The sequence below is a fragment of the Sturnus vulgaris genome, chromosome 14 (genome assembly GCF_052056855.1).
Source record: "Sturnus vulgaris isolate bStuVul1 chromosome 14, bStuVul1.hap1, whole genome shotgun sequence".
In the NCBI taxonomy this organism is placed as follows: Eukaryota; Metazoa; Chordata; class Aves; order Passeriformes; family Sturnidae; genus Sturnus; species Sturnus vulgaris.
The window spans coordinates 3,629,960-3,657,806 of NC_142256.1; the positions used below are offsets into that span (position 1 = coordinate 3,629,960).

At 46.5% G+C, this 27,847-nt stretch overlaps 1 protein-coding gene across 1 annotated transcript; it reads right to left on the minus strand.

Annotated features, from left to right (window-relative positions):
• Nucleotides 1–8,938: 8,938 nt before the first annotated feature.
• Nucleotides 8,939–27,318, minus strand: MTMR8 (myotubularin related protein 8). Its single transcript, XM_014877198.2, has 14 exons — nucleotides 27,237–27,318; nucleotides 25,641–25,763; nucleotides 24,569–24,731; nucleotides 22,354–22,511; nucleotides 20,707–20,835; nucleotides 18,069–18,203; nucleotides 16,347–16,479; nucleotides 14,852–14,961; nucleotides 13,870–13,995; nucleotides 12,347–12,396; nucleotides 11,620–11,820; nucleotides 10,910–11,038; nucleotides 10,044–10,170; nucleotides 8,939–9,547 (listed from the first exon to the last, which is right to left on the minus strand). The coding sequence occupies exons 1-14, from the start codon at nucleotides 27,258–27,260 to the stop codon at nucleotides 9,329–9,331; spliced, it is 1,827 nt and encodes a 608-aa protein (XP_014732684.1). The 5' UTR covers nucleotides 27,261–27,318; the 3' UTR covers nucleotides 8,939–9,328.
• Nucleotides 27,319–27,847: the final 529 nt, after the last annotated feature.

The following is a 27,847-nucleotide window of genomic DNA, read 5'->3' on the forward strand; positions in this document are numbered from 1 at the left end:
GTTTGGAAAGAAACTTAAAAGTTCATCTCATCCCTGCCATGGGCAGGGTCACCTCCCACCACCCCAGGCTGCTCCAAGCCCCAATGTCCAACATTTCCAGGGATCCAGGGGCAGCCACAGCTTCTCTGGACACCCCACCCTCCGTGTTTTATCACCCCCTGAGCTGCCAGAAGCTGTCCCAGCACCTGCAGAGCCCCAAAAGAGGCAGGGACAGGGCACACCTTTGTCCCTGCGGGTCCCAGCCCCTCCCTCACCCACCCAGCTCCCGGTGCTGCTGCCTTACCTGGGATGCTCAGAGCACCTGAGACCAGGGGGGTGCCATGGCGAGTTTAACCCCAAAATTGTGGTTTAACCCCAAAATGAGCAGGGCAGGAGAGGATCTGGCAGGGCTGGGATGGACAGGGCTGTGTGGGGCCAGCTCACAGCTGAAATGCCACGGCAGGACTCGGTCTGGGGAGCTGGGGCTAATTTTAGCCCCTCTGGGGTTTTATCTTACCACTTCCATTCTTGGAAAGCTCCCCTGGGTAAATATAGAGAGGGCAGAGGGGTGGGGGGAGGCTGGGACAGGTGCTGGAGGCTGCTCGACCCCTCTGAGCACACACAAAGCTTTTTTTTTTTTTGCTGTTTCCTCACAGAAATCACAGAAATGGGGGAGGTTTGGGGTCCCTGCCAGGGCAGCACCGGCCTCTACCCCACCTTGGCTTGGCCAGGCACTCAAATTCCCTCTCAATCCCTCTCCTGCCCTCCCTCCCCCTTTCCAGAGTGACACAAATGGCCATTTGCAACCTCCAAAATGATTTATTAGACACCAGAAGGACAAAAGGTGCTGAAGATGCTCCGGATTTCCCACCTGGGCTGCACCTGCCAGAAGGAAGCACAGCCAGGGCTTCCCGAGGCTGAACAGGAGCCAGGAGGGCAGGAAAGGTCCCAGGGCAAAGCAAAGGAGCAGGGAGCAGCCCTGGGGCTCTTATCAAGAGCTGTCAGCTGGGAAGTGCAATCCTATTTTATCCAGCTCCCTTTAAAGCCTCTCCAAAGTGCCCCGTGGTGGAGCAGGAATGGGCTGGGGGTTTGGGGCAGCCTTATCATGGTAGGAGATAATGAGAGACCCAAATTATCCAGCAGGAAAATCCCCATTGCTGCTGCACCAGGGTGAGATGTGTGATCTGTGCCACCACCACATTCCTGCTCTGCAGCCTCCCCGTGCAAAGCCTGGGATGCAGGAAAACGGTCAATAATAATTTGGTTTAGACTTTTGGTTTTTCGTCTCCAAATTCACTCAAAAATAGATGATTGCTTCCCAAAGGGTAATTCCCCAAAGCCAGCGGCAGGAATGGGATTATGGAGTGTAGTGTGGATGAGCCCTGCAGCAGGACAGGGGAGTTTGGGGTGATTTTTCCTGAGTGTCAGGAAAATGCAACCACAAAAGCCAAGGCTGGCTGGAAATCCTTTCCACAAATCACAGAAATCAAAGCAGCCATTAAAAAGGCAGAGTGTTAAAAAAGGGAAAAAAAGGGAATGCAGACAACAGAAGTGCTAGAAAATGTGAAATGCAGGAAACTTGGAGATGAAAGGAAAATCCTTGAGTGGCAAATTAAAAAGATAAGCTGTTTATTCTTTTGTTGCTGCTGCTGTTTAGTTGTTAACTAAGAAAGATCTTAGGAATGGGGAGCAGATTAAACCCAGTTCTAAGGAGGCAAACCTGAGGCCAGCCCAGCTGGAATCCTGCACACACTCGTGGAGCAGGAACCTTTCCTTTCATCCCTGGATATTTCCAGGGATTAGACCAGCCTGACCCACCTGGGATAAAATCCCCACTGCTTCCAACTCCAGGAACCCTGAAGCCTAAAAATTTTAAATTTTATATTTCTTTAAAATTCCTTTTAAACTTTCAGTGCTTTCTGACACTGACCCTCAAAAGAACACTGCTTTTGACTCAGAAAAAAACTTCCAAATTTAAGTAATAAAGTTAAAAATCACTAATGTGTGGTTTAAATAAAAGTGTGTAATATCACATAGTGAAAAGTTGAAAATGTAAAGCTTTAAAATACAGAACAAGATGAAACTTGTTAATCAATAACTCTTCTTCCTTCTTTTTCTTTCTTCTTCATAATTTCAAGTAGCAGTTTTTAGTTAAATAAAAAGTACCTGCAGTACAAGTGGCAAGTGTTTAGTTATTAAGTCCAAAGTAGAAATAATGTTTTTAATTAGATAGTTAAACTTTAAAAAACCTTATAACTAAAGTCTTAAAACGAAGGTTTAAAACTAATGGTTTAAACCTTATAACTAAAGCTTAAAAACCTTAGAATGGTAACTAAATACATCATTATCTCACTTCCAGCTTATTAGCTAAAAGTACTACAAAACTCTCTGTACTTTAAATAAAAAATAATAAACAACTAAATCCAGACAAAATAAAATCCATCTCTCACGCATTCAATCTTAACTCTAAGTAAAAACAAAACCAAAAAAACCCCAAAACCTCATTAATGTATAGTACCATTAATAAATGAGGAGCTGGGAAAAGCTTCCACCAGGGGCTGACGTGGCCTCTGCTCAGGGCAAAGCAGCTCCTGATCAGCTCCCTGTTAATTGGGGAAGAATTAGAGGGCAGAAGGGAATTTATTGCCACTAAATGAGTTTTTTGGGAAGGTAAATCCTGGCCAGAGTTGCTTCCATTAAAGAGATTATGGTTATTAATGCAGCTGAAGTGAGCTAATGAGCTTGTGGATTTAGGAGAGTTAAGCAGTTAAAAGTTTAGAGCTAAACAATCCCAAATAAATGATTTTGCAGGGATTAGGGATTTACTGACAGTGCTCAAGGTCGGGAAAGCAGAGTTGGGGAGTGGGGATGTTGTGAATCCTGCCCAGCTCTGGAATCTCCCCCTGTGCTCTCACATCTGCTCCAGCATTCCAAAAATCAGCCCTGGGGGCTCTTCCAGCTCCAGCAGCACCAGGATCCGGGGGTTAGCCAGGAATTGTCCAGGAATTGTCCAGGAATTGTCCAGGAGAGGGCACAGACAGCCTGGCTGCTCTGCACATCCCTGCCAGGACCCTGCTGATGGAAATTCCCAATTTATTTGGTGCAGGAACACACGAAATACAGAGTGAGGAAGGAAGGAGGAACCCAGCAATGTTTCTTCTCCTCCACGAGTTGTTCCTTGAGGAATTTTGGCAGCACTGGAGCCCCAGGAGTTCATGTCTGTGCTTCCACTGCTTTCAGGGAGCCCTTTGCCTTTAGGAAAACAGGATCAAAGGATGGTTTGGGTTGGGAGGAACCTCAAAATCCATCCCATTCCAACGTCCCACTGTCCCAGGCTGCTCCAGCCTGGCCTTGGACACTTCCAGGGATCCAGCCCAGGACCCCCTGTTCCATCCATGGGGTTTTTTTTGGTTATTTATAGAATTTTATTGATCCTTTCCATCTCTCCCACAGCTCTCTGTTGCTGAGAGAAAGGTTTTGTGTCCCCCCTCCACTCCTCCAAAGAGAAGGGAAATAAAATTCCAGGAGAACACTGGAATCCATGAGCTGTTTGCAGGCAAGAGAAACTCCAATTAATGCACCTTTTGTCCAAATTTCCCCCAAATTAAATTGCAGCTTTATCAATTCCACCCACTGTTAATGCTAATAATCCAATTAAATGCAAGGCGAGTCTAATTAAGGTAAATGAAGGATTTCACTGGCAGCACTAAAAACATTCCAAATTAACAAGAAGGGGAAAAGCCTGAGAAACAGCCAGGGACTGAGTGTGCCCCAGTGCCAGGCCCATTTTCTTGCCTTCAACCATAGAAAATATCCATTTTTAGAGTGGAAAATATTCCTTAGGGGCTGGCTGGGGGGTCTGGAGTTTGTTCCCAGGGAAGTTTTGGAGCTGGGATCTCCCTCTTGAGCTGAGTTTGTGTGCACTCAAACCTTTAACAGCTCACTAGCCATGACTAAGAATGGGATAAAAGAGGATTTTTCCAGGATAGCAGCAGCAGCTGGACTGTGGCTTCTTCATTCTGAAGCCATCAGAAAAAAAATAAAATCTTCTCACTGGAGCCATGAAGCTGGGACTCAGCTCCTTGCAGAAGCTCTGGGAGACACCTGAGGCCAGGTGAGTGAGCAAGGAAACACTGAGGAGAGACCTGGGTTTAATATAGAAAGGAAAATCTAAATTTAAAAGATGACCCAGAATAGCACAGTTTGCAGGAGACACCGAGATTTGATACAGGTCCATTGGTTATATTCCATTTTTTCCATTAGTTGTGTTCCTTTTTGGGTTGTTTTGAACAGCCTGCACTCCCCATTTCCCCCAAATCAGGGGGATCACCCCATTTCTGTCCTGTAGAGGGGAAAGGGCTCCACACTCCCTTTATTAATTAAAATCCTTGAACTGACTTCACCTTTCCAAGTGTTACCACCCAATAAACAGAGCAGCCACTTCTTTTAAAAAGACAAAATGTTTATTTTTGTAGGGAATAAAAATACCTGCAATCCAAGAGAGACTCCATGGGACAAACAGAGACAAAAAACACAATTCTCCTGTAGACAAGATCAGCTTCAAGCAGTGCAGGAACTCAAGAGCCCCACAGAGCCCTTGGGGCACAAACTGGGGCTCATCCCCCCCCCAAAAAAATGTCCCTGACAGTGACACAACGAGCAAGAGGGACATTCCCAGCCAGCACACCACACCACACATGGTTTTAGGGACATTCCTACAAGGATGGGGTCGGGGATGCCAAGGAAAATGCAGCTGGAGGATGGGATCCAGTGCTGAGTTACTCCAGGAGTTTCTGCTACATTAAATCGATGGAAATATAGAAATGATAGAAAATGATAGAAAAACAACCCCCTAGGGCCTGGCCTGCTCCTGCAGCTCTCCCAGGGGGGACACATTAATTAATGTCATTAGCAAAGCTGCCCTAATGAATGGCCCACCTGGCTGCCTGGTTCCAGCCCCTGCTTCCTCAGCTAATTAATCAAGTGCTGGGTGCTAATTAAAACAGAATTAGGACATTCAGAGCAGGAAATGCCTGGATGCGAGAGAGGGAGGGATGGGAACCAGGAACAGCTGGGAAAAGTCCCCAAAAAAAACAACCCCAGCCCCGGGCACAGGGCAGGAAAAGATCTTTGCAATTCTCCTGGTCACTCCTGGATATCCAGGAAATTCCTCTGGGCTCTGAGGCTGCCCAGGAGCTGAAGCTCTTCCCTTTCCAAGGCTTTTCCTCAGCTTTGGGAGCAGCTCTGAGGATTCTGTGCTTCCAGAGGTCATGGAAACAACATCCACAGGGCTGCTCCCAGAGCATTCCCACCTGGAGACCCTCTGGAGCTCTGGGCACCTTCAGCTCCCAACAAATCCCAAGGAGAACCTTCCTGAAAATCTTCCCAGCTGCCTCCAAGCCCATCTCCTCCTGCAGCCCAGCCAGGATGGCTCTGGATCAGAGCTGCTTTATTTTTATTCCAAGGAATGAACTTGGAAAGGCAATCACTAAGCACAGGAACAGAGCAAATCAGACCAAAGAGCTTTCACAAACTGCTTTTCCTCACCCCTAAACAGGCCATGGAGAACTGAAACTATGGACAAGCCAACTATTCCCACTTCCTCCCTGCAGAGCAAACTGTACCAATTGGATTTTCTCTCCCACAGGTGAGAACTGCAAAAGAAAAACCCAATTTAAGAACCCACAGAACAAAGTTCACATTAAAGACATTTCCAGTGAAGCTCCACGAGTTCCTCTTGTGCTTCAGTGTAGAACAGGCACTGGTCCACTACAAGGTTACACCTGGTTGTAGCACAGGAGATGCTGGGAACAGGCAGGAAGCCAGGGAATGTTCTGGAGAAACCAGGGAATGTCCTGGAGAAGCCATGGGATGTTCTGGAGAAGCCATGGGGTGTCCTGGAGAAGCCAGGGAATGTCCTGGAGAAGCCATGGGGTGTTCTGGAGAAGCCATGGGGTGTCCTGGAGAAACCAGGGAATGTCCTGGAGAAGCCATGGGATGTTCTGGAGAAGCCATGGGGTGTCCTGGAGAAGCCAGGGAATGTCCTGGAGAAGCCATGGGGTGTTCTGGAGAAGCCATGGGGTGTCCTGGAGAAGCCAGGGAATGCTCTGGAGAAGCCAGGGAATGTCCTGGAGAGGCCATGGAATGTTCTGGAGAGGCAGGAGCAGCTCCAGCAAAGCTCAGTTTTACACAAGCAGAGCTCACCTGCACAAATCTCCCAGTTCTCCCAGTGACAGGAATGCAGCTGGAAAGAAGTGCACTGCTCCAAATAACAGCAGCATTTCTGATAAAAGTAAAAGCTTCTGCAGCCCTTCCACAGCTCCAGGGAGCAGAGAATCCAGGCTGGACACTCCAGGGGCAGGAGCAGCTTTGCTGGGCAGCACATCCCAGCCCAGCTCACTGCAGGGCTGCTCCACCAACACCTCAACCCTTCCTGGCTGCTTTTCAAACCTCGTGGAAAGGGAGGAAACCCTGGAATCTTTTCCAGCTCCTAAATTGTAACAGGAATACACTGCAGCCTTGGCCTGAGCACGTAGACACAAAATTCAAGAGGTTTAAAAGGTATTGATTTTTGGGTTTGGCTCTGTTTTGCTCATGGAGTGAAAAGCAGCAAGATTCCTCCAGGCTTCCACCACTGAGTAACCTGGTGGTGGCTCTACACACTCGTGGTAACACTGGGTTTTGTGGAGACATTGCATTTAGGAAGAAGGAAAGATGATTAAACTCCTCCAGTGGCAATTCCAAAGGCAAAGCAACACACAAGGAGCCTTCTGCAAGCTGCATTTGTACAATAATTAACCAACAGCATCTCTAAATCATTCAGTAGCCAATCAAAATCCTCTCCAGTTTTGGATCTCTAATGAAAATCAGAGAATTTATTAAAGATATTCAAGGAGCTGATGATCCATAGAATAACTGGTCCTAAAAAGTCTTGGCTTCATGTCCCATTTTCTCTCAGATTTGGGGATGGAAAGAAAAGACAGGGCTGATCCCCCAGTCACACCTGGGTCAGCATTTCCAGTGGTTAATTTTTAATCCATCACTCCTGTAGCTCCCACTCCTTCCTTGACAACAACTTTTATTTAAGTCTGACAAATTCTCCATATTAAAAAAATTTCCTCTTTGCCATTCCAGGCAGTGGAGAAACTCTGTGCTCTCTTTTTCCTTGGATCTTTCACGTGCTTTATAAAAAATTTTCTTACCCAGAATGAGCCACTCAGGGAAGTTTTGGTTGGTTTTTGGACACTGGATCTCCCCAGTGATTTCACCATGGGTTAAAAGCACATGAGCACAGTTATTGCACTTCCTGGTGTTCCACTGGAATGTTTTCAATGGAGATTGAAATATTTTATAAAAAAGTTTGGAAGCCAACTGAAAAGAGAAAAACTGATTGGAAAACTTAATGGCAGCACCTAATTGAAACACCAGCTTGAAAAGAGAGCAGAGCAGCATCCTGAGGAAAGGGGGTTCTGAGCAATCCAGCACAGAACAAGGACAGTGGCACAGATTTTCCTGGGGGTGAATCCTCCAAGGCCACAATTTCAGAAATGTCCTCAGGCCTTGATAAGCAGCACCCTGAGCTTATCAGGAACACTGGCTGCTCCCAGGGCTGGGATACAAACTCCTGGCTTTTGCCAACATCTGATTCCTCCAGAATCTGATTTTTCTTGCCTGAATAACAACTCAAGTGGAACATTTTTGTTACTGACCTTTCAAAGGAAGATAGTGACCCAAATTGCAGCCAGGCTGGAAAGTGACTCTGACCAAAGCATCTCTCTACAAACAGGGAACCCCAGGGGAATTTTTCTCAGGGAAACACCTGGAGCTGGTCCTTGGGGCTGTGCCAGAGCCACAGCACTGGCACTGCTGCTCTCCTGGATTGTGGATTGGTGACTTCAGCCTCTAAGGTGTGCTCAGAGGAAATTCTGCATAAACCCCTTCTTCCATTCCTTACCTGCTGCTTCTCTGCTGTTGGCTTCAACTGATTCAAACTGATTGTGATTCCAGGAAGGCTTTAGGCCTGAAGTGCTGATAATTCCAGGCCTCAGTCTGGCAGGATGCTCCACTCTGAACCTCATGACTCAACAGGAGAATCTCCCTCACCCTTTTCCATCCCCAGCCTCTATGTTGGTTGAGTTTAGTTTTAGATTGCTTGATTTTCTATTTTAAGTTTTTCTCTGTGTGCTTTAATCATTTAATAAGTAACAGAGTGAACCTTGCCAATGAATTAGGTCACACTTTTTAATATCAAACCTGCTTCTGCTGATGCCTCTCCCAAGGATTCTTTGGGTGACCTTTAAACACTCATTTGTGACACCCAATCCTTGGGGAGAGAAGTTCTTGTTTCTTCTGTTTCTTCCCAAGTTCATTGCCATGAGATACTGTTCAGGAGACAGACAAAACATGCCTGAAGTTCCTGGAATTTGAACATTCCCTAGAATCACTCAGCAAGTGATTTCAGCATTTTAGGCCCCATTTCAATCCCATCTGTAATTGCTGTCTCATCAATGATTCCAGTTTGGAACAGAGTCACTTTCTTGCTTCAGTTCAACCAAGATCATAAAGTAAGAGAGAAAAATTCCACATCAGTGTTTTCCTGCCTTTCCTCATTTCCAATCCTCCCTCTTGTCACAAATCCACGTGTTCCAGGCTGTCTCTGGGGCTTGCTGCACTCCCATCAATAAGGGAAATCCAGGAAAGCTGGTTCCTCTGGAGGTCAGCTTGGAAAGAAGCTGCTGAACTCGGGGGAACAGCAAAAACCCTGCAGAAGCTGCAGCAGAAGAAAAGCTCCTCACAAACACTGACCACAGACAGGAGCCAACACCACACTGCAAACTCCAACACAAAACCAGGGTGGCCTGGCTGGACACACACACAGTCCCAGAGAAGGCACAGGGGTTTGGTTTTGTGTAACAAATATGCATAGGAAACAAAACATGAATCACTTCTGCTACAAGGCAAGGGTCCATGCACAGATTCATTCACAGCTAAGAAAGGTTGGGGGGGGAGGTTTATCATTTGAAGACAGATTGCAATTGTTTTCTTGTTTTAAGATGACCTTGAACCACCACTGAGAACAGAGGGATTTGAATCCTTCCTCCTGCACTCACTGCCCAGCTCCTCATGGAATTGGCAGGATTTCTTCCAGCCTCAGGCAGCAGAGCTGGCAGGCAGCCCTAGCCCTCAGAAATGCACGTGTTCCCACGGAAAGCCAAGCTGCCAGGAATGCCAGGCAGGCTCCTGGCAGCTCTGAGGTGCCCCCCAGGAGCCCTGCACACCCCTACTCACACTCAGCTGCCAATGGGGGCTGCAGCAGCTCCCCTGAGCTTCTCCCAGCAGCTCCCAGAGCTCATCCCTGGTGCTGAGCCTGCCCATCCTCCCTGGGATCCTGGGGCTGGGCTGGGCTCTCCTTGTGCTTCTGGTGGCCCAGGGAGGGGCCATTGCTCAGCCCAGGGGCTGCTCCCCCTGCACAGTCCTGAGGAGCAGGTGAGGCTTTGGCAGCAGCAGCTCCTGCCCTGGGTGAGGTGCAGCCTTTGCTGGGCAAGGGGCCGTCGAGGAGAGGGAGTTTCTGTATAAATAAAAAGGCATAAAAACAAATAATTAATATCTAGATGTCACAGAGGGGCAAAAACCAGGTGTCAACATGACAGTGCCTCTTTTTCAGCTCTGAAATCCAGCAGTGGAGGAGCAGGACACAAATCCCCAAATGCCTGACACAAACATCAGAGATACCTGGACACAAACATCAGAAACACCTGGACACAGACATCAGAAATACCTGGACACAGATCCTGCCATGTCTGACACAAATATCAGTGTTTAATTAATAAAGCTGAAGTTTTCATCAGTCACATTACCCCAGTAAATATTCTGATGTTCTTCTCACTGGTGTATTTTAAAATCTGTATTTTAATTTGTTTGGGGGTGTTTTGACACAGAGATCTGTCATTGACCCCCCCTCATTTTTACCCAGCTGGTTGTTCCAACCCTTCAATGCCAATATTTAATCTCATTAACCTTTCCAACCCCCCCCACCCAGGAATTTGAATTCCCTTGTGGCTCACGTTTTCCAGCTGGGATGCATTGTCCTCCAGTGTCACCTTCTGGCTGGTGCAGCTGAGCAGCTGGTCCAGCACACACTGCTTGGGGTGCATGCCTTTGTCAAATCTGTTGTACATCCCACACCAGAACCTCAAACCAGGCAAAAAATGGCAATTAGGGGCTCACAGTTGGACATTATTGACAAGAAATAGATGCTTTTCATAAATTGAGATTAGGATTTCATTTTAAAACCTGCCACAGACTTGGATTATTAAAGTCAATAGCAATAAACAACTTTTCTTCAAGTGAAAAAAACAGTAAGTATTAGAATAGATTGAAAATACTTTTTTTTTTTTTTTTAATAGCAGCTTTATTGGAAGCTTGGGCATCTTATCTTCCACTCCTTGGTTTGCCCAACCTCCCAACTCTCATTTGCACACACAGCAATTAAAATCCCATTTTCATGCCCTTCTCTCTCAGCAGGGCCCAGGAATGAAGCAGAAACAAAGCCTGGGAAAAACCATGAGCTGGGCACCAAAATTCCTGCTTGAAAGACTTCCTTAATATACATGAAAAAGGAGGAAAAAAGGAACTTTTTCAAACACTTCAATGTGACAGAGCAAGCAGCCAGGGTGTGTGTGTGTGTGGTTCTGGCTGAAGTTCTGCTTTTCCTTGCCTTTCCCCACCCTCTTTTCTCAACACCAAATTACAAATATTATTTGAAATGCCAGCATCTGGATTTATTTCCCCTTTGCACTGCTCCTCTTAGTTTATGCCTGAGGAATGGAGGGGAAAGGTAAAACAAACCAAGCTAATCAGTGCAAATTTATTTGATTTAACCTGATTTATCAATGAAAGAAACGTTCCCCTTCTTAACTGAGGCACTTACTGGAAACTGAAAGGTAGAGTGTTTGGTTGAAGCTCTTTGTAAGCTGTAAATCCTTTGTACAAAGGATTTCTCAACTCCTGCTTCCTCTGTAAGAGGAAAGGCCACAGGGAATGGGTCTTCTCAAAGATTCTGGCAAGTAAAAAGAACATCTGATCACTAAAAAAAAAAGCAGCAAGTGGATTAATAACTGCAGCTGTTGGGAGGAGAATTAGATTAAGGGAGCTAAGAATTGTTTTTAGATTGCTTGATTTTCTATTTTAGTTTTTTCTCTGTGTGCTTTAATCATTTAATAAGTAACAGAGTGAACCTTGCCAACGAATTTGGTAACACTTTTTCTATCAAACCTGCTTCTGCTGATGCCTCTCCCAAGGATTCTTTGGGTGACCTTTAAACACTCATTTGTGACACCCAATCCCTGGGGAGAGAAGTTCTTGTTTCTTCTGTTTCCTCCCAAGTGAAGATTCATTGATCCCTGATTGATTTCACAAGCACAGGATATTAAAATGAACACTCTCCTGTCCAGAAGGGATATCTGCAAGTTATTATTGTGCTCCAAACTAAATCATCTTTTCTGGGATATCATTCATATTCTTTTCTCCCCTTGATAAATGTTCCACAATCTCCAATTCCATAAAACACATCCATCCCACCACTTTTTCACATATTCCAAGGGATTTGTGGCCTGCTGGCTCCAGGAACCCTCAGCTCACCTGAGCTCCTCCCTGTCCTTGTGGCAGGTGCCCAGGAAGTTCCCAAACTGGCAGGAGTACACGTGGTCGTGGATCTCCAGCAGGAAGCGCTCGCTGAACTCGAAGGAGCAGGGGAACTGCTGCATCAGCTGCCACACACACTCCACAAACTGTGTGAACACAGGGGACACCTCTTTGGGGTCCCCATCCAGGTGGCCACACCTAGAGAGGTGCAAAAAGCAGAATAAATCCTGTGTCACCCACCATCAAATGTCCCCTTGCCATCGGTTTTCTGTCAGGTCAAGTTTATGCTTTGAACTTGGCAAAGTCCTGAGAAAGTGGCTGAGATCCTCTCCAGGAGAATTCCCAGGTCTGGCTGGATGGGACAGGCTGCCCAGAGTGGGGTCACCATCCCTGAAGTGCTCAGGAGATGTGTGCATGTGGCACTTGGGGACAGGGGTTAGTGCTGGGTGCTGGTTGAACTTTATCCTCTTGATGTTTTTTCCAACCTTCATGGCTCTGTGATTCCATGATTAGCACTCCTCAAATAAGAGAATTTTGCAGAATTCAAACCATGATTTTGTAAAGCAATAAAAACACAGTGATGAAATAACAGCCTTAGAACAATGTCACCAATGCCAACATTTTCCCAATGTTTTCTCCTTTCCATTTCAGTTTTTCATGGGATCCCCTAAACCTGCAGAGAGTTTTGGTTTCACACCCCCCCAGGGAAATGTGCCCCTCTCACCTGTGTGAGAACTTGTGGCCCATTGCAATCCACTCCTTTTCTATCAGGACCTGCAGGTTCAAAACAGGCATCAAGAAAAGAGCATTATTTGGTTAAAAAAGCAAAATGCAGCCTTTGATATTAAAGCTTAAAAAGCTGAGAACCTGCTGCCCCTATTGCTATAAATATATCCCCAGAAATCAATGGGAACAGGAATTGTGATTTATAGATTATCCAGTTACCAAGGCAATGGCCCTGCTGGAATCAGAACTCATTTCAAAACTATCATTTTGAGGGAGTTTCTAAGTTGTTCAAATCATAATATATAAACATATTGAGCTCAAAGAATTAACAGCTTAATATTACACTGTGCTATTTAATTTGGAAAAGAGTGTTGTGATGTTCAGCAAAATAAATCAGCAACTGGTGTTCAACAAATGTTGAACAGACAAAAAGAATTCTATGAAGTACAGCTGAGTAATGAGGAGTTCAGGATGAAATCAGAACAACTATGTGGCATTTTTAAAATAGATTTTAAATAGAAAATAAGAGCTGTTATAATCGGTTTTCCTTACTGATAAATAAGATAAAATAATCGGTTTTCTTTACAATGTCTCACAAGGAACCACATGGCTAAAGCTGCATCCATCATTACTTTGCTGGATCATATTTAAAGATAATTCCTGCTGTCATCATCCAGATTAAGAGGAGGAAGGCAGAAACAACAGAGTTCTTCTTTACATGAAGAAAACCTCATTTAAATTGCTTTTTGAATGTTTCCATTCCTTGCACTGCTGATGAATTCCCTTAGGAATAATCACTTGTCAGGGGCTTGTGCTACAAACCACGAGGACAGACAGGGATGTGTTTGTGTCTCTGCTCCTGTTCTCAGTTCATGCAGGCAGGACAAAGATGTTTCATGTGCTGATGGAATTTTAACTGTTAAAAGACTGCAGCATAATCCAGAAATAAAAACAGAAACAATAAAATCAGCATAGAACGCAGTCCTGGCACTGGCAAAGGCAAAATCTGCATTGTTCTGATTTCAGGGATTCTTTCAAGGAGCTCTCCTGAGACAGAGCAGCTCTTCAGGTACTTAACAAGAGATGAATGGAAAGAAACATCACAGACTGCCCTGAATTCATACAGGGATGGCTGCAAATTAAGAAAAAGCCTGCACTAGAGGCAAACAGCCAAATTAAAATGAAATGGCTTTAAAAAAGGTGTGAAATGATGGAGATTTGACTGATGGTCAGGGGACAGGGCTGAGTTCACCCCATTTCAAACCCCAGCAGATAAGAGACCTTCAGGATAAACTCCTGCAGCACTTTTTTGGTGGCTTGCAGCCAGAGCTGCATCCTTTGGTGACATCTCTCATTAGCGGCTGCCATGCAGCCATTGCAGGAAACAAGGATTTGGGAATTGTCAATCAGCTGCTGCCGTGCTGCTCACAGCAATTCCAGCTCCTCTTTGCAGGCTGCCAGGGAATGGCCTGAGCCCTTTCCTCAGCTCCTGCTGGCTCTGGAATCGCGGGCTGTCCTTACCATGAAGCCTTTGAAGGTCCTGTAGAAGGGGTCCAGGAGGAGGCTGGCCAGGGAGCACACCTGGGCCGTGCGGTCCCAGCCGTCGGAGCAGTGCACCAGCACGCTGGCCCTCTCCTCCCTCACAGCCTGCCAGGGACACAGCACACAGCTCAGGGAAATGCTGGCCCTCACCCCAGCACCCCAAAACCCTGGGAAAAAAGGTGGCCAGCTCTCCTCTGGCCTGTGGAAATGCAGCAGTGCATCAAGAGAAGTCCCAGCTAGAGCAAAGTGATGCAGCGGGCTGGTAAAACCTGCCCCTGTGATCTCTGGAAGGCCAAGGATTCCCTGGCTCTTCCTCTGAGGAAAAAGAATTTGGTGGATGAGCAAAAATCAGTTGGACACCCAGGAATTAAAACTTGATCCCAACTTCCTCCCATCCCGTCCCCTTTTGCCACTTAGGGCAGGAGAGAAACAGAAAAGTTTCTTGCTTGTGACGTGGGCAAACTGTGAGAGACAACCAACATTTATTACTCACTCCTCTCACCACATTTCCTGCACACCCTTTACTACTCCTGAGGAACTTCCTTCCTTCTGCCTGACCTGCAAAGCCACCAGCTCTGCAGAAATGAGGACTGTGTTGAATAATCAAAATTAGTGTCCACATCACATCAAACCAGGAGGAAATAACTCGGTGAAAACAATCCCTCAGTTAAAGCACAGCAGTGGATGAATAATGAGCCCAGGGTTAGTTGTTTGCACTGCTACACAGAAAGGTTTATAAAGGTCATTTATTCACATTTTGTGATCTTATGTTTCAAATGAGCTCTAACAAATTAAAAGCACACAGGACCTGTATTTGCACCTGCACGACCCAACGTTTTTGGAGAGACTAAGCCAACCTGAACACCACCCCCTCCCCAGAGCCACCTTGCTGAGCTTGCAGCAGTCCCCAAAACACCAGCAGGGATTTTGGGATGCAGCTGGAGCTGGAGAGCAGCTTTACCTTGGCCAGGAAGACACCTGCATCCATGACAGCCTTGATGTGCCGTAACCAGCCCGAGTTCTCCAGCCCCGTCAGGAAATCGCTCATGGAGGGAGATTTCATCTCACACACTGGCAGCAGACACACACACACACAAAATCAGAGCAGAATCCCCTGCACCTCTTCACCATCTCTAAACAATTTTCACTGTTTGCAGCAATATTCTGTCTAAAGGACACGCTAGTGGTTGTGTATCTAAAATTCGTAATTACAAAAAATCGCTGGTTTTGTGAGAATTTGAGAAATCTCCTCCTGCTCTTTGTTTTAAGGGTAAATCATTATTTATTCAGCTGTGTTTTTTCCAGCAGTGAGCTGTTATTTCACTCTAAATCACCATCACATCTACAACCATTCACTCACTTCCCAAAGAGCTGAAGTCGTTTCTCTCTAATTTAAAGACAGAAATAACAAGTCTAACCTTGAAGGCAACTCAGCTGCTCTAATGAAACCCAGCACAGAAAATACTCAGAGTAATAAAGCTCAGAACAGTCCATAAACCCCAGTGAATGAGATTTTAGCACTGTTGGAGAAGAACATAAGAGAAAACCAGTTTTTATTCTGCCTCTTCTCCCACCACAAAATAAATCTGCCAGGAAGAGGCAACTGAGGATTCAGAGCTGTGATCACTTTTTTTGGGTGGTAACAGCCTCATTTTTGGCCAAAAAAATCTGTCCACAGATCCTGCAGGGCCACCAATTCCCAACTATTTTGAAAAAAAGATCAGCCTTATGGTGGTTACTCAAATATTGAACTCCTATTTTGGATGACAGCACTGGAATTGCAAAATTCTGCAAGATTCTATTGGTGAAAGTCTGGGTCTCATCTCTTGATCCCCAATGCTCAGGTGATTCCTTTGCCCTGCTTTGCATTCCTTCCTAGGATCACAATGAGCTTAATTACTCTGCATTTTCATTTAGTTATGGATTAAAACATTAATTTAGTATGTTTTAAATAACTCTGGTTACAAGGAATTAGAAATAAATTAAAAGTTAGAACAAAGTATGTATGAGACTCAAGTCTTTGGGAGATCATGCCAAAATTGTAGTTCAACTCAGAAATACTGTTAATTTTCCAAATACATCAAACCCCAAAAAGCATTTCTGAACAACCTCAGGTGGTTTTTTTTTTCATGAAGCAACCATGAGACTGTGCTAGTTGTAAAATGTAATATTCCTCTAACCTTTTTCTATTAATTTGGCACGTTCATTAAGGAATGTTTTTTAGTTTTAGTTGTTATTTTTGAACCACTATAAAACCAAGCACAAGAACAAAGAAAATATCAAGCAGGAAAGCATTTGAACAGCATTAATACCTTCAGCCACTTGAATGCAGCAAACAAACCAAGATGCTGACTTTGCTGCCATCAGAACACGTTTGTGCACAGAACATTTGAATATTCAGCAGGAGTTCTGCCCACAGGGGTAAAAAGACAAACCCCTCCCAGGGCTGCACCCACCTTCCAGCAGTTTCTGCAGGCTGCTCCTCATCACATGGATGTTCTCTATGCCAATGAATTTAAAACGAATGTTTTCATAATTATCTTCATTCTCATAGCCCTTCCCAGCAGCTCTGTTGGCCATGGCATTCAACTGGCAAATTCAAGGAGCAGGAAAGGAAAGAAAAGAAAGAGAAAAATCACAACAAAATTCAGAGAGGCTGTTTTGCAAGTCCTTTTTTAAAATTTTGTTTAAATCTCCAAGGAAATGTACTGGACAAAGGTGTTACTCAGCTGTACTTCCCCACCTCCCAGACAGTTATTTCATTAAAATTACTGCAGTTCATTAGTGAGAGGCTCATTAAAATCCTGCTTAGGGTAGTATAAACCCCCAGTTTCTGCCATCAGAGACACTAAACCTGCCCTAACTGTGAGTTTACCTAAGGAAATTCAGAGAGAGGCATGGAAAGAACTAGGAAAGCCATGTTTAACATTTTTACATACATGCTGGTATAGAAATAGTAAAGGAATTCCCAGTTTTCACAGAGGAAATAAAGCCACCTGAGGGAAACATAGAAACATTCCAGTTGAGAAGAAAGAACAGAGTAGGAGAGAAGTAGAAAAGAAGCCAGCTGCTCTAAAAATCCCCCAAAGCAGTCCAAGAGCTACCAGGACATCTCTGGGGGGACAGAAAATACAGATCAACCCCCCCTTATCAATTTGGGCAGCTTTTGGGAGAGAAGAGTCAGATATGGTGCAGACACCTTTAGAAGTGTAAAATAACCCCAGTGCTTCAGTTCTGCCAGACTGGGACAGTTTGGCTTAGAAGGAGAAGTGTCACCAATTATAAATGCTCCCCTTGTCACCAAATGCTTTAGCACAAACTGCCACCAGTGCTGGATTTCAGTGGCACATCTCTGCACCAAAGGAACTGCACATATCACAGCAGAACAGGGGATTTCTAGGAAATGTCACACCAAAAGCCAAAATACACACACAGCAGGGTGTGAAACACTCCCTCTTCTCCCCAAAAAGATTTTTTCTTTCTTGGCCTTCTCATAGTTTAACTTTGTAGTTTATATAAAATAACTGCAAGATCTGAAGAGTGCAGCAGGTTCTCAGAAAGCTTCATTTTCAAATAATCTGAGCAATTTAAATCTTTGCATTTAAATAATTGTCTTCTAATTGGTTTCTACCAACACTCCTAATCCATATGTTTACAAGACAATCATTGAAATTTCTAAACTCAGCTCTTCCAGATGACAGTCATTACAATTTTAATGTTGCAAATATTTCCTGTCAAATAAACCCTCAGCTCTCAACTTCTAGCCTCAAATAGTGGGGCTGAGCTCTATTAAGCTCCATCATGAGTGCTATTTTTAAAAGAGGAAAAAAAAAAAAGGGAGGGATGGCTTTTCACAGCTCCACTTCCTCCCAGATGTGCCAGTAAAAGCACTTCAGCCTCGTGGAACTGAATCCTGAGGTTTCTGTCCAACTCCACTCCCAGGTCTCTCCTCCTTCATCCTTTAGGACTCTGCAGGAAAAGGCTTCACTGTCCCAGCCAGGTTCACAACTTCCAATTCCATCCTGAACACAACCCTCAAATCCAGCATCCTCTGAAGCAGGAGCCCCATCCCATATCCCCAGTGCAGAACTGACCCAGAATTGTGAGAGAACAAAGTGACAACAGCACTGCTCATGCAGACAAGAGATTGAAAAGCAGCCCAGAGCCCATGGAGGTACCTTTGGCCTCGTGTCTACAACATACATGAAGGGGCAGCCGGGGTTGGCCTCTCGGATGGCCTGGAGCATCTGCTCGTCCTCCAGGCAGCGTGCACTGAACCCGGCCAGGGGCTGGCTGCAGCGACACAGGGCAGCCTGAAACACACAGAGAGACAGGGAGAAAAACTGTCACTGCCCCCTGAAACACACAGAGAGAAACTGTCACTGCCCCTGAAACACACAGAGAGAAACTGTCACTGCCCCCTGAAACACACAGAGAGAAATTGTCACTGCCCCCTGAAACACACAGAGAGAAACTGTCACTGCCCCCTGAAACACACAGAGAGAAACTGTCACTGCCCCCTGAAACACACAGAGAGAAACTGTCACTGCCCCCTGAAACACACAGAGAGAAACTGTCACTGCCCCTGAAACACACAGAGAGAAACTGTCACTGCCCCCTGAAACACACAGAGAGAAACTGTCACTGCCCCTGAAACACACAGAAATTGTCACTGCCCCTGAAACACACAGAGAGAAACTGTCACTGCCCCTGAAACACACAGAGAGAAACTGTCACTGCCCCCTGAAACACACAGAGAGAAACTGTCACTGCCCCTGAAACACACAGAGAGAAACTGTCACTGCCCCCTGAAACACACAGAGAGAAACTGTCACTGCCCCTGAAACACACAGAGAGAAACTGTCACTGCCCCCTGAAACACACAGAGAGAAACTGTCACTGCCCCCTGAAACACACAGAGAGAAACTGTCACTGCCCCCTGAAACACACAGAGAGAAACTGTCACTGCCCCCTGAAACACACAGAGAGAAACTGTCACTGCCCCCTGAAACACACAGAGAGAAACTGTCACTGCCCCTGAAACACACAGAGAGAAACTGTCACTGCCCCCTGAAACACACAGAGAGAAACTGTCACTGCCCCCTGAAACACACAGAGAGAAACTGTCACTGCCCCCTGAAACACACAGAGAGAAACTGTCACTGCCCCCTGAAACACACAGAGAGAAACTGTCACTGCCCCCTGAAACACACAGAGAGAAACTGTCACTGCCCCTGAAACACACAGAGAGAAACTGTCACTGCCCCCTGAAACACACAGAGAGAAACTGTCACTGCCCCCTGAAACACACAGAGAGAAACTGTCACTGCCCCCTGAAACACACAGAGAGAAACTGTCACTGCCCCCTGAAACACACAGAGAGAAACTGTCACTGCCCCTGAAACACACAGAGAGAAACTGTCACTGCCCCCTGAAACACACAGAGAGAAACTGTCACTGCCCCCTGAAACACACAGAGAGAAACTGTCACTGCCCCTGAAACACACAGAGAGAAACTGTCACTGCCCCCGAAACACACAGAGAGTCACCCCGGCTGTCACTGCCCCCGAAACACACAGAGAGTCACCCCGGCTGTCACTGCCCCTGAAACACACAGAGAGTCACCCCGGCTGTCACTGCCCCTCATGGCCCAAAGCCGTGGCAGTCACAGGTTAACTGTGCTCTGTGCCCCTGCTATGGTGTGCACACGCTGGGCTGTTTCACAAAGTGATAGTTTTGGGGAATTTGGAGTAGTGAGGGTGAGGAGGCTCAGTCTGCTCTGCCTGATGTCAGCAGTTCATGGAATCCCACCATGGTTGGGTGGAAAGGACCTTCAAAATATCTCATTCCACCCCCTGCCATGGGCAGAGACACCTTCCACTCCCCCTGGGAGCTCAGCCTGGCCTTGGACACTCCCAGGGATCCAGGGGCAGCCACAGCTGCTCTGTGCCAGGGCCTCCCCACCCTCCCAGCAAACAATTCCTTCCAATATCCCATCTCCCCTGCCCTCTGGCAGTTTAAACCCATTCCCACTTGCCCTCATAGGAAAGTCCCATATATTGTTCCCATATCAAAGTCCCTCTCCCTCCTTTCCAGGAGCCTCCTGAAGGTACTGCAAGGCAGCAATTTCTCATGTTTTCCATTTGGTTTCTATTTCTAAACCATTTTTTGGAGTTTTCCTCATCAGTTGTTGCTGTTGCACTTTCAGAGCAGCACTGAGTGTATTTTAAGGAAATTTCATTTGTTTCCAGCACAGCTCCAGGCAGTGCCCAGGTCAAGGCATGCTTCCTCAGGAAAACAACAATTTGGCTGTGACTGAATTTTCCTAACATCAGCATCTAAAACACTGCTGAGGCAGCAAAGTTACAAATTTACATTCTGGTCTTCAGTGGAAAAAAAAAAAAAATGAAACCTTCAGTTATTCTGAACTAGTGGGGATTTATTTCAGGGTGGTTCCTCCTCTTCAATACTAAGAAAATCCAGCCAAGTCAACATACAACTTGGTAAAACATTATTCAATATAGCTAAAGAGGAGATTAAAAAACCCCACATCAGAAGGAATTGCTGAAAGCTGATTAAGAAAAAATTCCCAACAGGAAGCTTGGAAAGTCTGTGCTTTTGGCAGAGCTCTGGATGAATTCCAAGTATTTGCCTTTAGCTCATTCTGTGCCTCAAAATGAAAGCCCATTAAGAGAAGCACAGTCCTCCAAGGCCTCAAATCTAATAATTATCTTATTCTTTCCTTTCTTTAGAAGGGAACTGGACAAAAAGGAGAACTCCCATTCCCCCCAAGGCAGCAGGCAGTGAGGCACTAACATTGTTTTCCTTGTACAAGTAAGAAAGCACCGGAATCCTCCCTCGGCTCCTGAACCTTGAACTTCCCATCACCACGGCCCTGCTGGCAGCTCGAGGCACCACGATCTCAGGAGGGTATGTGCTGCAAACCTGAGGGAGAAGAGAGGAAAAAAAAAATAAATATTGCTCCTGAGCACTTCAAAATTCATGAAATATTCAGCTTTAGCTTATCAGGTTATGAGGTATTCAGGAAAACAATCGACTTGGCAGCTGAACCTAAAAACCTCAAACTGGACTGCACAATACAGATTGAAAGGAAGTTCTTTACATCCAGAAATTTGATGGAAGTTTCTAATTTAGATTTAATTGGGCTGGAAGGGACATTAAAGCCATCCTACCCCCTATCTCAGGCTCCTCCAATGGCCCAATATCCAACCTGGCCTTGGACACTTCCAGGGATCCAGAGGCAGCCACAGCTCCTCTGGGAATTCTATTCCAGGGCCTGCCCACCCTGAATTTATTAATAAAAATAATAAAAAGCCAAGAATTCCTTTCCACAAAAAAAAAAAAAATTAGCTCTATTTAAAAAGCTCTCTCTTAACGTTATGCAACTTGAAAGGCACTTCCAGCACTCAGGTGGAATCCTCAGAGAGCAGCTTCATCCTTTCTTCCTTTCTCCTCAAACAAGCACAGCCTTTGCAGCATGGCCTACCCAGATAAGCTGCTCTCCAAGCCTGGCTTTACAATTCTAAAACACAGGCTGGAAACTGTGAGGAAACTAAAGAACCACTGCAGCAAGGAGTGGATTTGAGATGGATTTGATTTGAGATGATGGATTAATGATTTGAGATGGCCACGTCCAGGTGCCCTCAGCAGCCACTGGAAGCAGCTCCTCTCACATCAGAGCTCAACTCAGCCTCCACAGGTAAAACTGGCAGTCACCTCTCACAGCACTGGCTTGGATTTCTTCAATCCACAGCTTAAAGTAAAGAAAGTTACCAGGGAAAGGGATTCAGGGTTATGAATGTGTTGGTGTCTTCCTTGGAGTAGCTTGCCTTGCTTTTCAACAGCCAGGTCTGCCTGCACACAGCCCCAGAGGAAATAAAAAGGGAAATAATGTGGAGCAGGATTTTGAACAAGCTTGCTGACAAATGGTTTTGTTTCATGTTGTTTAGATCCAAGTTGGCCTTTCAGGGAAAATAACAGCAGCAGGCAGTTCAGACTGAAGTGACAGAGGGCCCTGAGGTAGCAGAAGATCCAACTGAGAAAGCACAAAAAGCTGCTGTTTTTCCCTTCCTTCCCTCTCCACTCTGCCTCCTTCCCCACCAACCCAAACTGCTGCCATTTCCTTCTCTCCTCCACATCTGCCACCAGCCAGGTGGGACAGGCTTTGGAAATACCAAAAGCAGCTCAGAGTACTCGAGGCTTTGCCTAACAGATGGGTTGACATTTCTGCAGAAAAACAAAGCTCTGCTCTCTTGCCAGGGGGATCAAACACAAGGTGCCTCTGCAGCTCTCCTGGAGCATCATTATCTGCAACTCCCCATCAAAATGATGTGTTTTGACTCAAATCAAGAGAGCTCCTTCCTCCCCAGAGGCAGCAGCAGGGCTGTCATTAATAACAACAAGGAGCTAGTGCATGAAATGGCTCCTTTGGGCAGGAATTACCTCATAGTCTTTATTAATATCTGTTATTTCCCAGGAGTCGTTGGGAATTCCCATGCGTTGGTAATCCAGTCTCAAATCAATCAGCTTCCATCCCATCTCCCGGCTCTCTTTGGACATTTTGGGATTGTAAGAGAAAGCATAAAGTTCTTCAGGTTTCACTTGGAAGGAGAAAGAAAAAAAAAAATCAACAGGTTAGAGATGCAAAGACATCCAGGGAAGCCAAAACTTCTGGAAATCAATGATTTCCAGAATCCAGAAAATTCAAAGTATTTAAGACTTCTGAACCTTTTACAGATTTTTGGTTGGGGTAGTACCAAGTGCTGAAACTCATCCTGAAATCCTCAGGAATTTCCAGTACTCAGTTCCCAAATGCAGGGAGATACATTAATTCTGACAAGGTGTTTTAGCTCAAGCTGGAAGAAGTAATTTCTCCTAAACAAATGATTTCCCCCTGAATTCACTGCAGTAAGAATGTTAAATGAGATTTTTATCATGACCATTAACCCACACATGAAAACATGGATTGAAAAAAATCTGTTTTCTGTGAAGAGTTCATACAACAGCTCCTGCACACCTGTAAGGTCATTGCTCAACAACAAATTCTGAGACTGGAAAACTTGAGGGATGTCCGGAATATTGCTGTGAGCCAAACAAAGGCTTCAGGCTGGCTCTGACCAGTGCCCATTTACCATCCCAACCTCCTTCCCTCTCTTCACAAAGTGCAAATCCAACCAATAACTCATCCAGCTGATTCCCAAGGCAGCTCCAGAGACAGGGGGAACCCGTCAGAGGCTGACAGAGCAGCTGGGAACTGAGCAGGTAACCCAGAGCTGTCCATCACATGTGTGCAAGGCATCAGTAATGATGTGCTCTGCCAAGAATCCATGAAGGGAGCACACTCAGACATCTTAAAACAAAAAAAAAAATGCACTGTTACAATCCAGAAGCGGAAGAAATGAAAGAGCTACAGCATTTATACAGTTGGGACCAAAGGAAACTGGTGTGAGCCCCTGCAGTGACACCTCCCACGCTTCAGGCACTACCCAAACCTCTAATTTTCACACCTCAAAGAGCAGTGACAGCTTTTAAATGTAACACCACAAACCTGCCAGCTACAGCATCAGAGGCAGAACTTGAGAACTGAGAAAACTCCAAAGAGCACAGGGGGGATGTTGGGAATAGACACAGGCCTTATTATTAATTAAAAAAAAAAAAACCTAAACTGGGCAAAGCCCATTTCTCCTACAGGATTTCCAGCCCAGTAAGAAGCTGCCATGAATTCCCTTCCCTCAGCCTGGTGACACCATCACGAATTGCAGCTACAAATGACATCCTTGGAATAAATAACACAACTCCAAATACTGGTTCCAGCACCCCAAAAGCAGAAGCTGCCAGAGGCAAGAGCCAGGTGGGAGCTCAGTGGAATGTTGTCCTGCAAGAAAAGCCTGAAGATTCATCCATGCTGGAATAAAAAGCTGGAGCTAGAAGAGAGCACAGGTTTTTGAGGGAGTCTGGCTCACACTCTAAGAGTGACTCCAAGTCAGGGCAGGGTGAAGCACAAACTTTCACAAGTGAGTAAACACTGCAGAGCAGCTGGAAACACAGCAAAGATGCCACTTTGTGGGATTTGGGAATTCTGGGAATGCCTGGATCAGCTGCAAAGGGCAGAACTGGACACAGCTGGGTGACACAGGGGACTGACAGGGGCCAGGTTTGGGATATGAACTTTGCACAGCTCTCCAGAAGTTCCTCATGGGAAACCACATCACTCCCACTGCCAGAGAGGCACAGAGAGGTTTGGGTGACAACAGCTCATCCAGTGCCACCCCTGGGACACCCTCCACTGTCCCAGGCTGCTCCAGCCTGGCCTGGGACACTTCCAGGGATCCAGGGGCAGCCACAGCTTCTCTGGGCACCCTCACAGGGAAGGATTCCTTCCCAATATCCCATGTGACCCTGCTCTCTCAGTGTGAATCTGTCACTCCAGGCCCCTATAAATAATCTCTCTCCATCTTTCTGCTTGGCTCCCAAGACTGTGTTTAGTTTGGAAGTCAATGTCCTGCTCCACAGAGCTCAGCTCCCTGAGCCCTGCCATTGTCCCTGGTGCTGGAAACTGATTCTGATACCTCCCAAACCCAACGTGGGGCAGCAGAGAAACCTGGGCTCAGCTTGGAGCACTCCAGAGATTCCCAGGACAGATTGCCAAGCCCAGTACCTGGCTGGGAGAGCTTGAGCAGGGAGGTGAACACGTCGTGGCAGTCCCTCTCCTGCCCAATCACAAAGTGAGCCACGTGGAAATTCTTGCAGTGGATGAGCAGGGGGTAGCCAGCTGTGGTCAGGGGCAGCTTCTCCACACTGGAGATGTGGTGGTGCAGGATCTGGAGAAAAGAGAATAAACATCATTTGTCACTGAATAAACAGAGAATAAATATCATTTGTTACTGATAAAGCAGATAGGAAACCTCTGTAATGCAATCAGCTGTTTATGTTTCCTGCAGCTGAGCAGCAGCAGAAAATGAGTTTATTTGTGGCATTTATCAAATATAAACTGCACCAAAAACCAGGGAACTGGAGGACTGAAAGCAGGACTGAAAAAACACAGATTTACATAAATTACTGTCAGAGGCAGATGTGCAGCTCAGTTTACCTGGTGCACGTTGCTTTTCTTTCCCCTCCATATGAAATACATTCTGGCATTCCCATTTCACCTCAGAATTAATAAATTAGGCTCATTTCAGTGCTAATTCTGCACCTCTAAAAGCTGCAAATTCACATTTAGTGGTCTTTATACTGAGTGTGAGATAGGAAATGACACAATTTTTTTACATTCCTTGAACTGACACTAATTCCATGAGTGAACTCTATCAATTCATGTCACCACTGTGCTCATTTCCTTCTGAACCAGCTGTTTCTGGGAAGCATTTGGCACCAAAATGCTCTAAAAGACTCCTACAGCTCTGGAATTCCCAAACCTGTTCACTCTGGGAATGAGAGCATTACCTTGCAGGGCAAGGGGGAATGGATTCCCACTACCACAGGGCAGGGAGGGATGGGATATTGGGAAGGAATTGTTTCCTGGGAGGGTGGGGAGGGCTGGAATGGATTTCCCAGAGCAGCTGTGGCTGCCCCTGGATCCCTGGCAGTGTCCAAAGCCAGGCTGGAGCAGAGTGGGACAGTGGAAGGCGTCCCTGCCCACGGCAGGGGTGGAATGGGACAATCCATTCTCCCCATCCAATCCATCCTGGGAGCCAAAGCAGCTTTTCCAGGTGTGTTCCAGCCCACCATACCCATGTTTCCTTCCTGACTTCAGCAGAGGCATCCACGTAGATCAGGTGTGTGGCTGTCAGGTACAGGGTCCCGCTCGCTGCCTTCCTGTTGGCGTAGCGATCCAGCAGCTTCACATTTTCCACCTGCAGCAGGAAAATCCAGACAATCCCAGGATTGCTGAGGCTGGAAAAGCCCTTTGGGATCATCAAGTCCAGCCTGTGCCCAATTGCTCCTGGGACACCCCCAGGGATGGGCACTCCAAACCTCCCTGGCAGCCCCTTCCAAGGCCTGGCCACCCTTTCCATGGAGAAATTCCTGCAAATCCAGCTTTGATAGAATTAGAACTACCTAAGCACCTGTTGAACTCCATTCTTTCCACTTCTAACTTCTTGCTCATGAAGCAAGACAGAAAAACGCAGGAATTTAAATCCCCCCCCTGCAACACCAAGTCAGCCTTACACCATAAACTCAAATTATTTCTCCATGAATTAAAGCCATAAAGGTTAAGCAAACAGCCGTGGTTCAGCACCAGCAAATCCTAACAGGATTACTGGATTTGTAGCCAAGATGATCCCAGTTTGTGACTGTGTGAGGCTGCAGAAATAACAAGACAAAGGACTGCAAAGGAAAGACTTGGCTGTGCTCAGGGTGATCAACATGTTGCTCTGAAAGGAACAGCCCTCTCCACTCTGACTTCCCACTGCTCATTCCCTGTCAGTAGCTACTTCTTGTAACTCACTTCCTGGCCTCCAAGTGTATTTCAGAAACCACACCAAGCTAATTAATAAAAAACAGCTTTGAAGAACATCAGCGCAGACATCATAAAATATGTTACAGCGCTGGATTGATTTTTCTCCTGGCCTATTTGCTGCCTAATGAATGCAGATGGAATTCTCCTTTCACCATTAAGCAGAAATAATAGGGAAAAATAATTGGATGGACAACAAAAACATTTAGCAGTAAATGATAGTTAATTCTGGGTGTTGAATGTGTGAGCTTCCTTTATGTCTGAAGTACATCATGAAAATCTCAGCAAAATAAATTGGAGAGCTGAGGCCTGGGCTCAGTGTCCTCTTAGCAGGTCGTGTTTTTCAGCAAATATAACTATTAAATATAATATTGCCCTTTTCAGGGCACTACAGGCATGCAGGACTAGGAGCATCCCCAAACTAACATCCTACAGAATAAACCCACTAATAATGTGAAAGAGAAAATTAAACCATCAACTGCTGCCTGAATAAATGCGACTCTATTTAGTACAGCATTCCCGGAGCTCCTGTTTGACTTAATTCAATGGGAGAGAAAAAAAAAAATACCCTTTGGTTCAGTCATTGGGACTGAGAGAAATAAAACATTGCGGGATTACCCCCAAAGCACCTCGGCTCTGCCAAGGACTAAAACACTGAAACCCCCTCCCCACAAAGCGCCGGAGCCACCAACACCAGGGCAGGGCGGCTGTGACCCCCCCTCACCCACCCTCAGCCCCGAGGGCTCCGGGGCCGTTCCGCGGCGTGGAGCCGCGATGTGTGCAGTGTGATGAGGTGTGATAAAGTGTAATAAAGTGTAATAAAATGTGCTGAGGTGTGCCGAGGTGCGCCGTGCTGTGCCGTAGTTACCTTCGGGGTGCTGATGTGCTCCATGGCCGCCCGGCCCCGCCGTGAGGGGCGGCCCCGCCGCCATCAGGGCCCGCGAGCCCCGCCCGGCCCCGGCCCCGCCCCCGCCTCGCGAGACCCGCGCGCGCCGCCGCCGCCATCTTGGCTGAGGGCAGCGCTGAGGGAAGCGCCAGCCCGGGGAGCGTAGAGTGTGAGGGGAGCCCACAAAATGTGCACGGAGAACACGGGGTGTGCCCTGAACCCCTGCCCGGAGCCTGGAGATGTGCCCGGAGCCCCAAAAATGTGCCTACGGATGTGCTCGGAGCCCCCGAAATGTGCCCAGAGTCCCTGCCCGGAGCCCCCAAAATGTGCCCGGAGCCCTCAGGATGTGCCCGGGGCCCCCGCCCGGAGCCCCCAAAATGTGCTCGGAGAACACGGAGTGTGCCCAGAACCCCCAAATGTGCCCGGGGATGTGCCCTGAGCCCCTGCCCAGAGCCCTCAGGATGTGCCCAGAGCCCTCGGGATGTGCCCTGAGCCCTCGGAGTGTGCCCGGAGCCCCCAAAAAATGGGGACGAGAAAAAAAAAAGAAAAGCGCCTGGAGCCCTGGGGGTGTTCCCGGAGCCTTCAGGATGCGC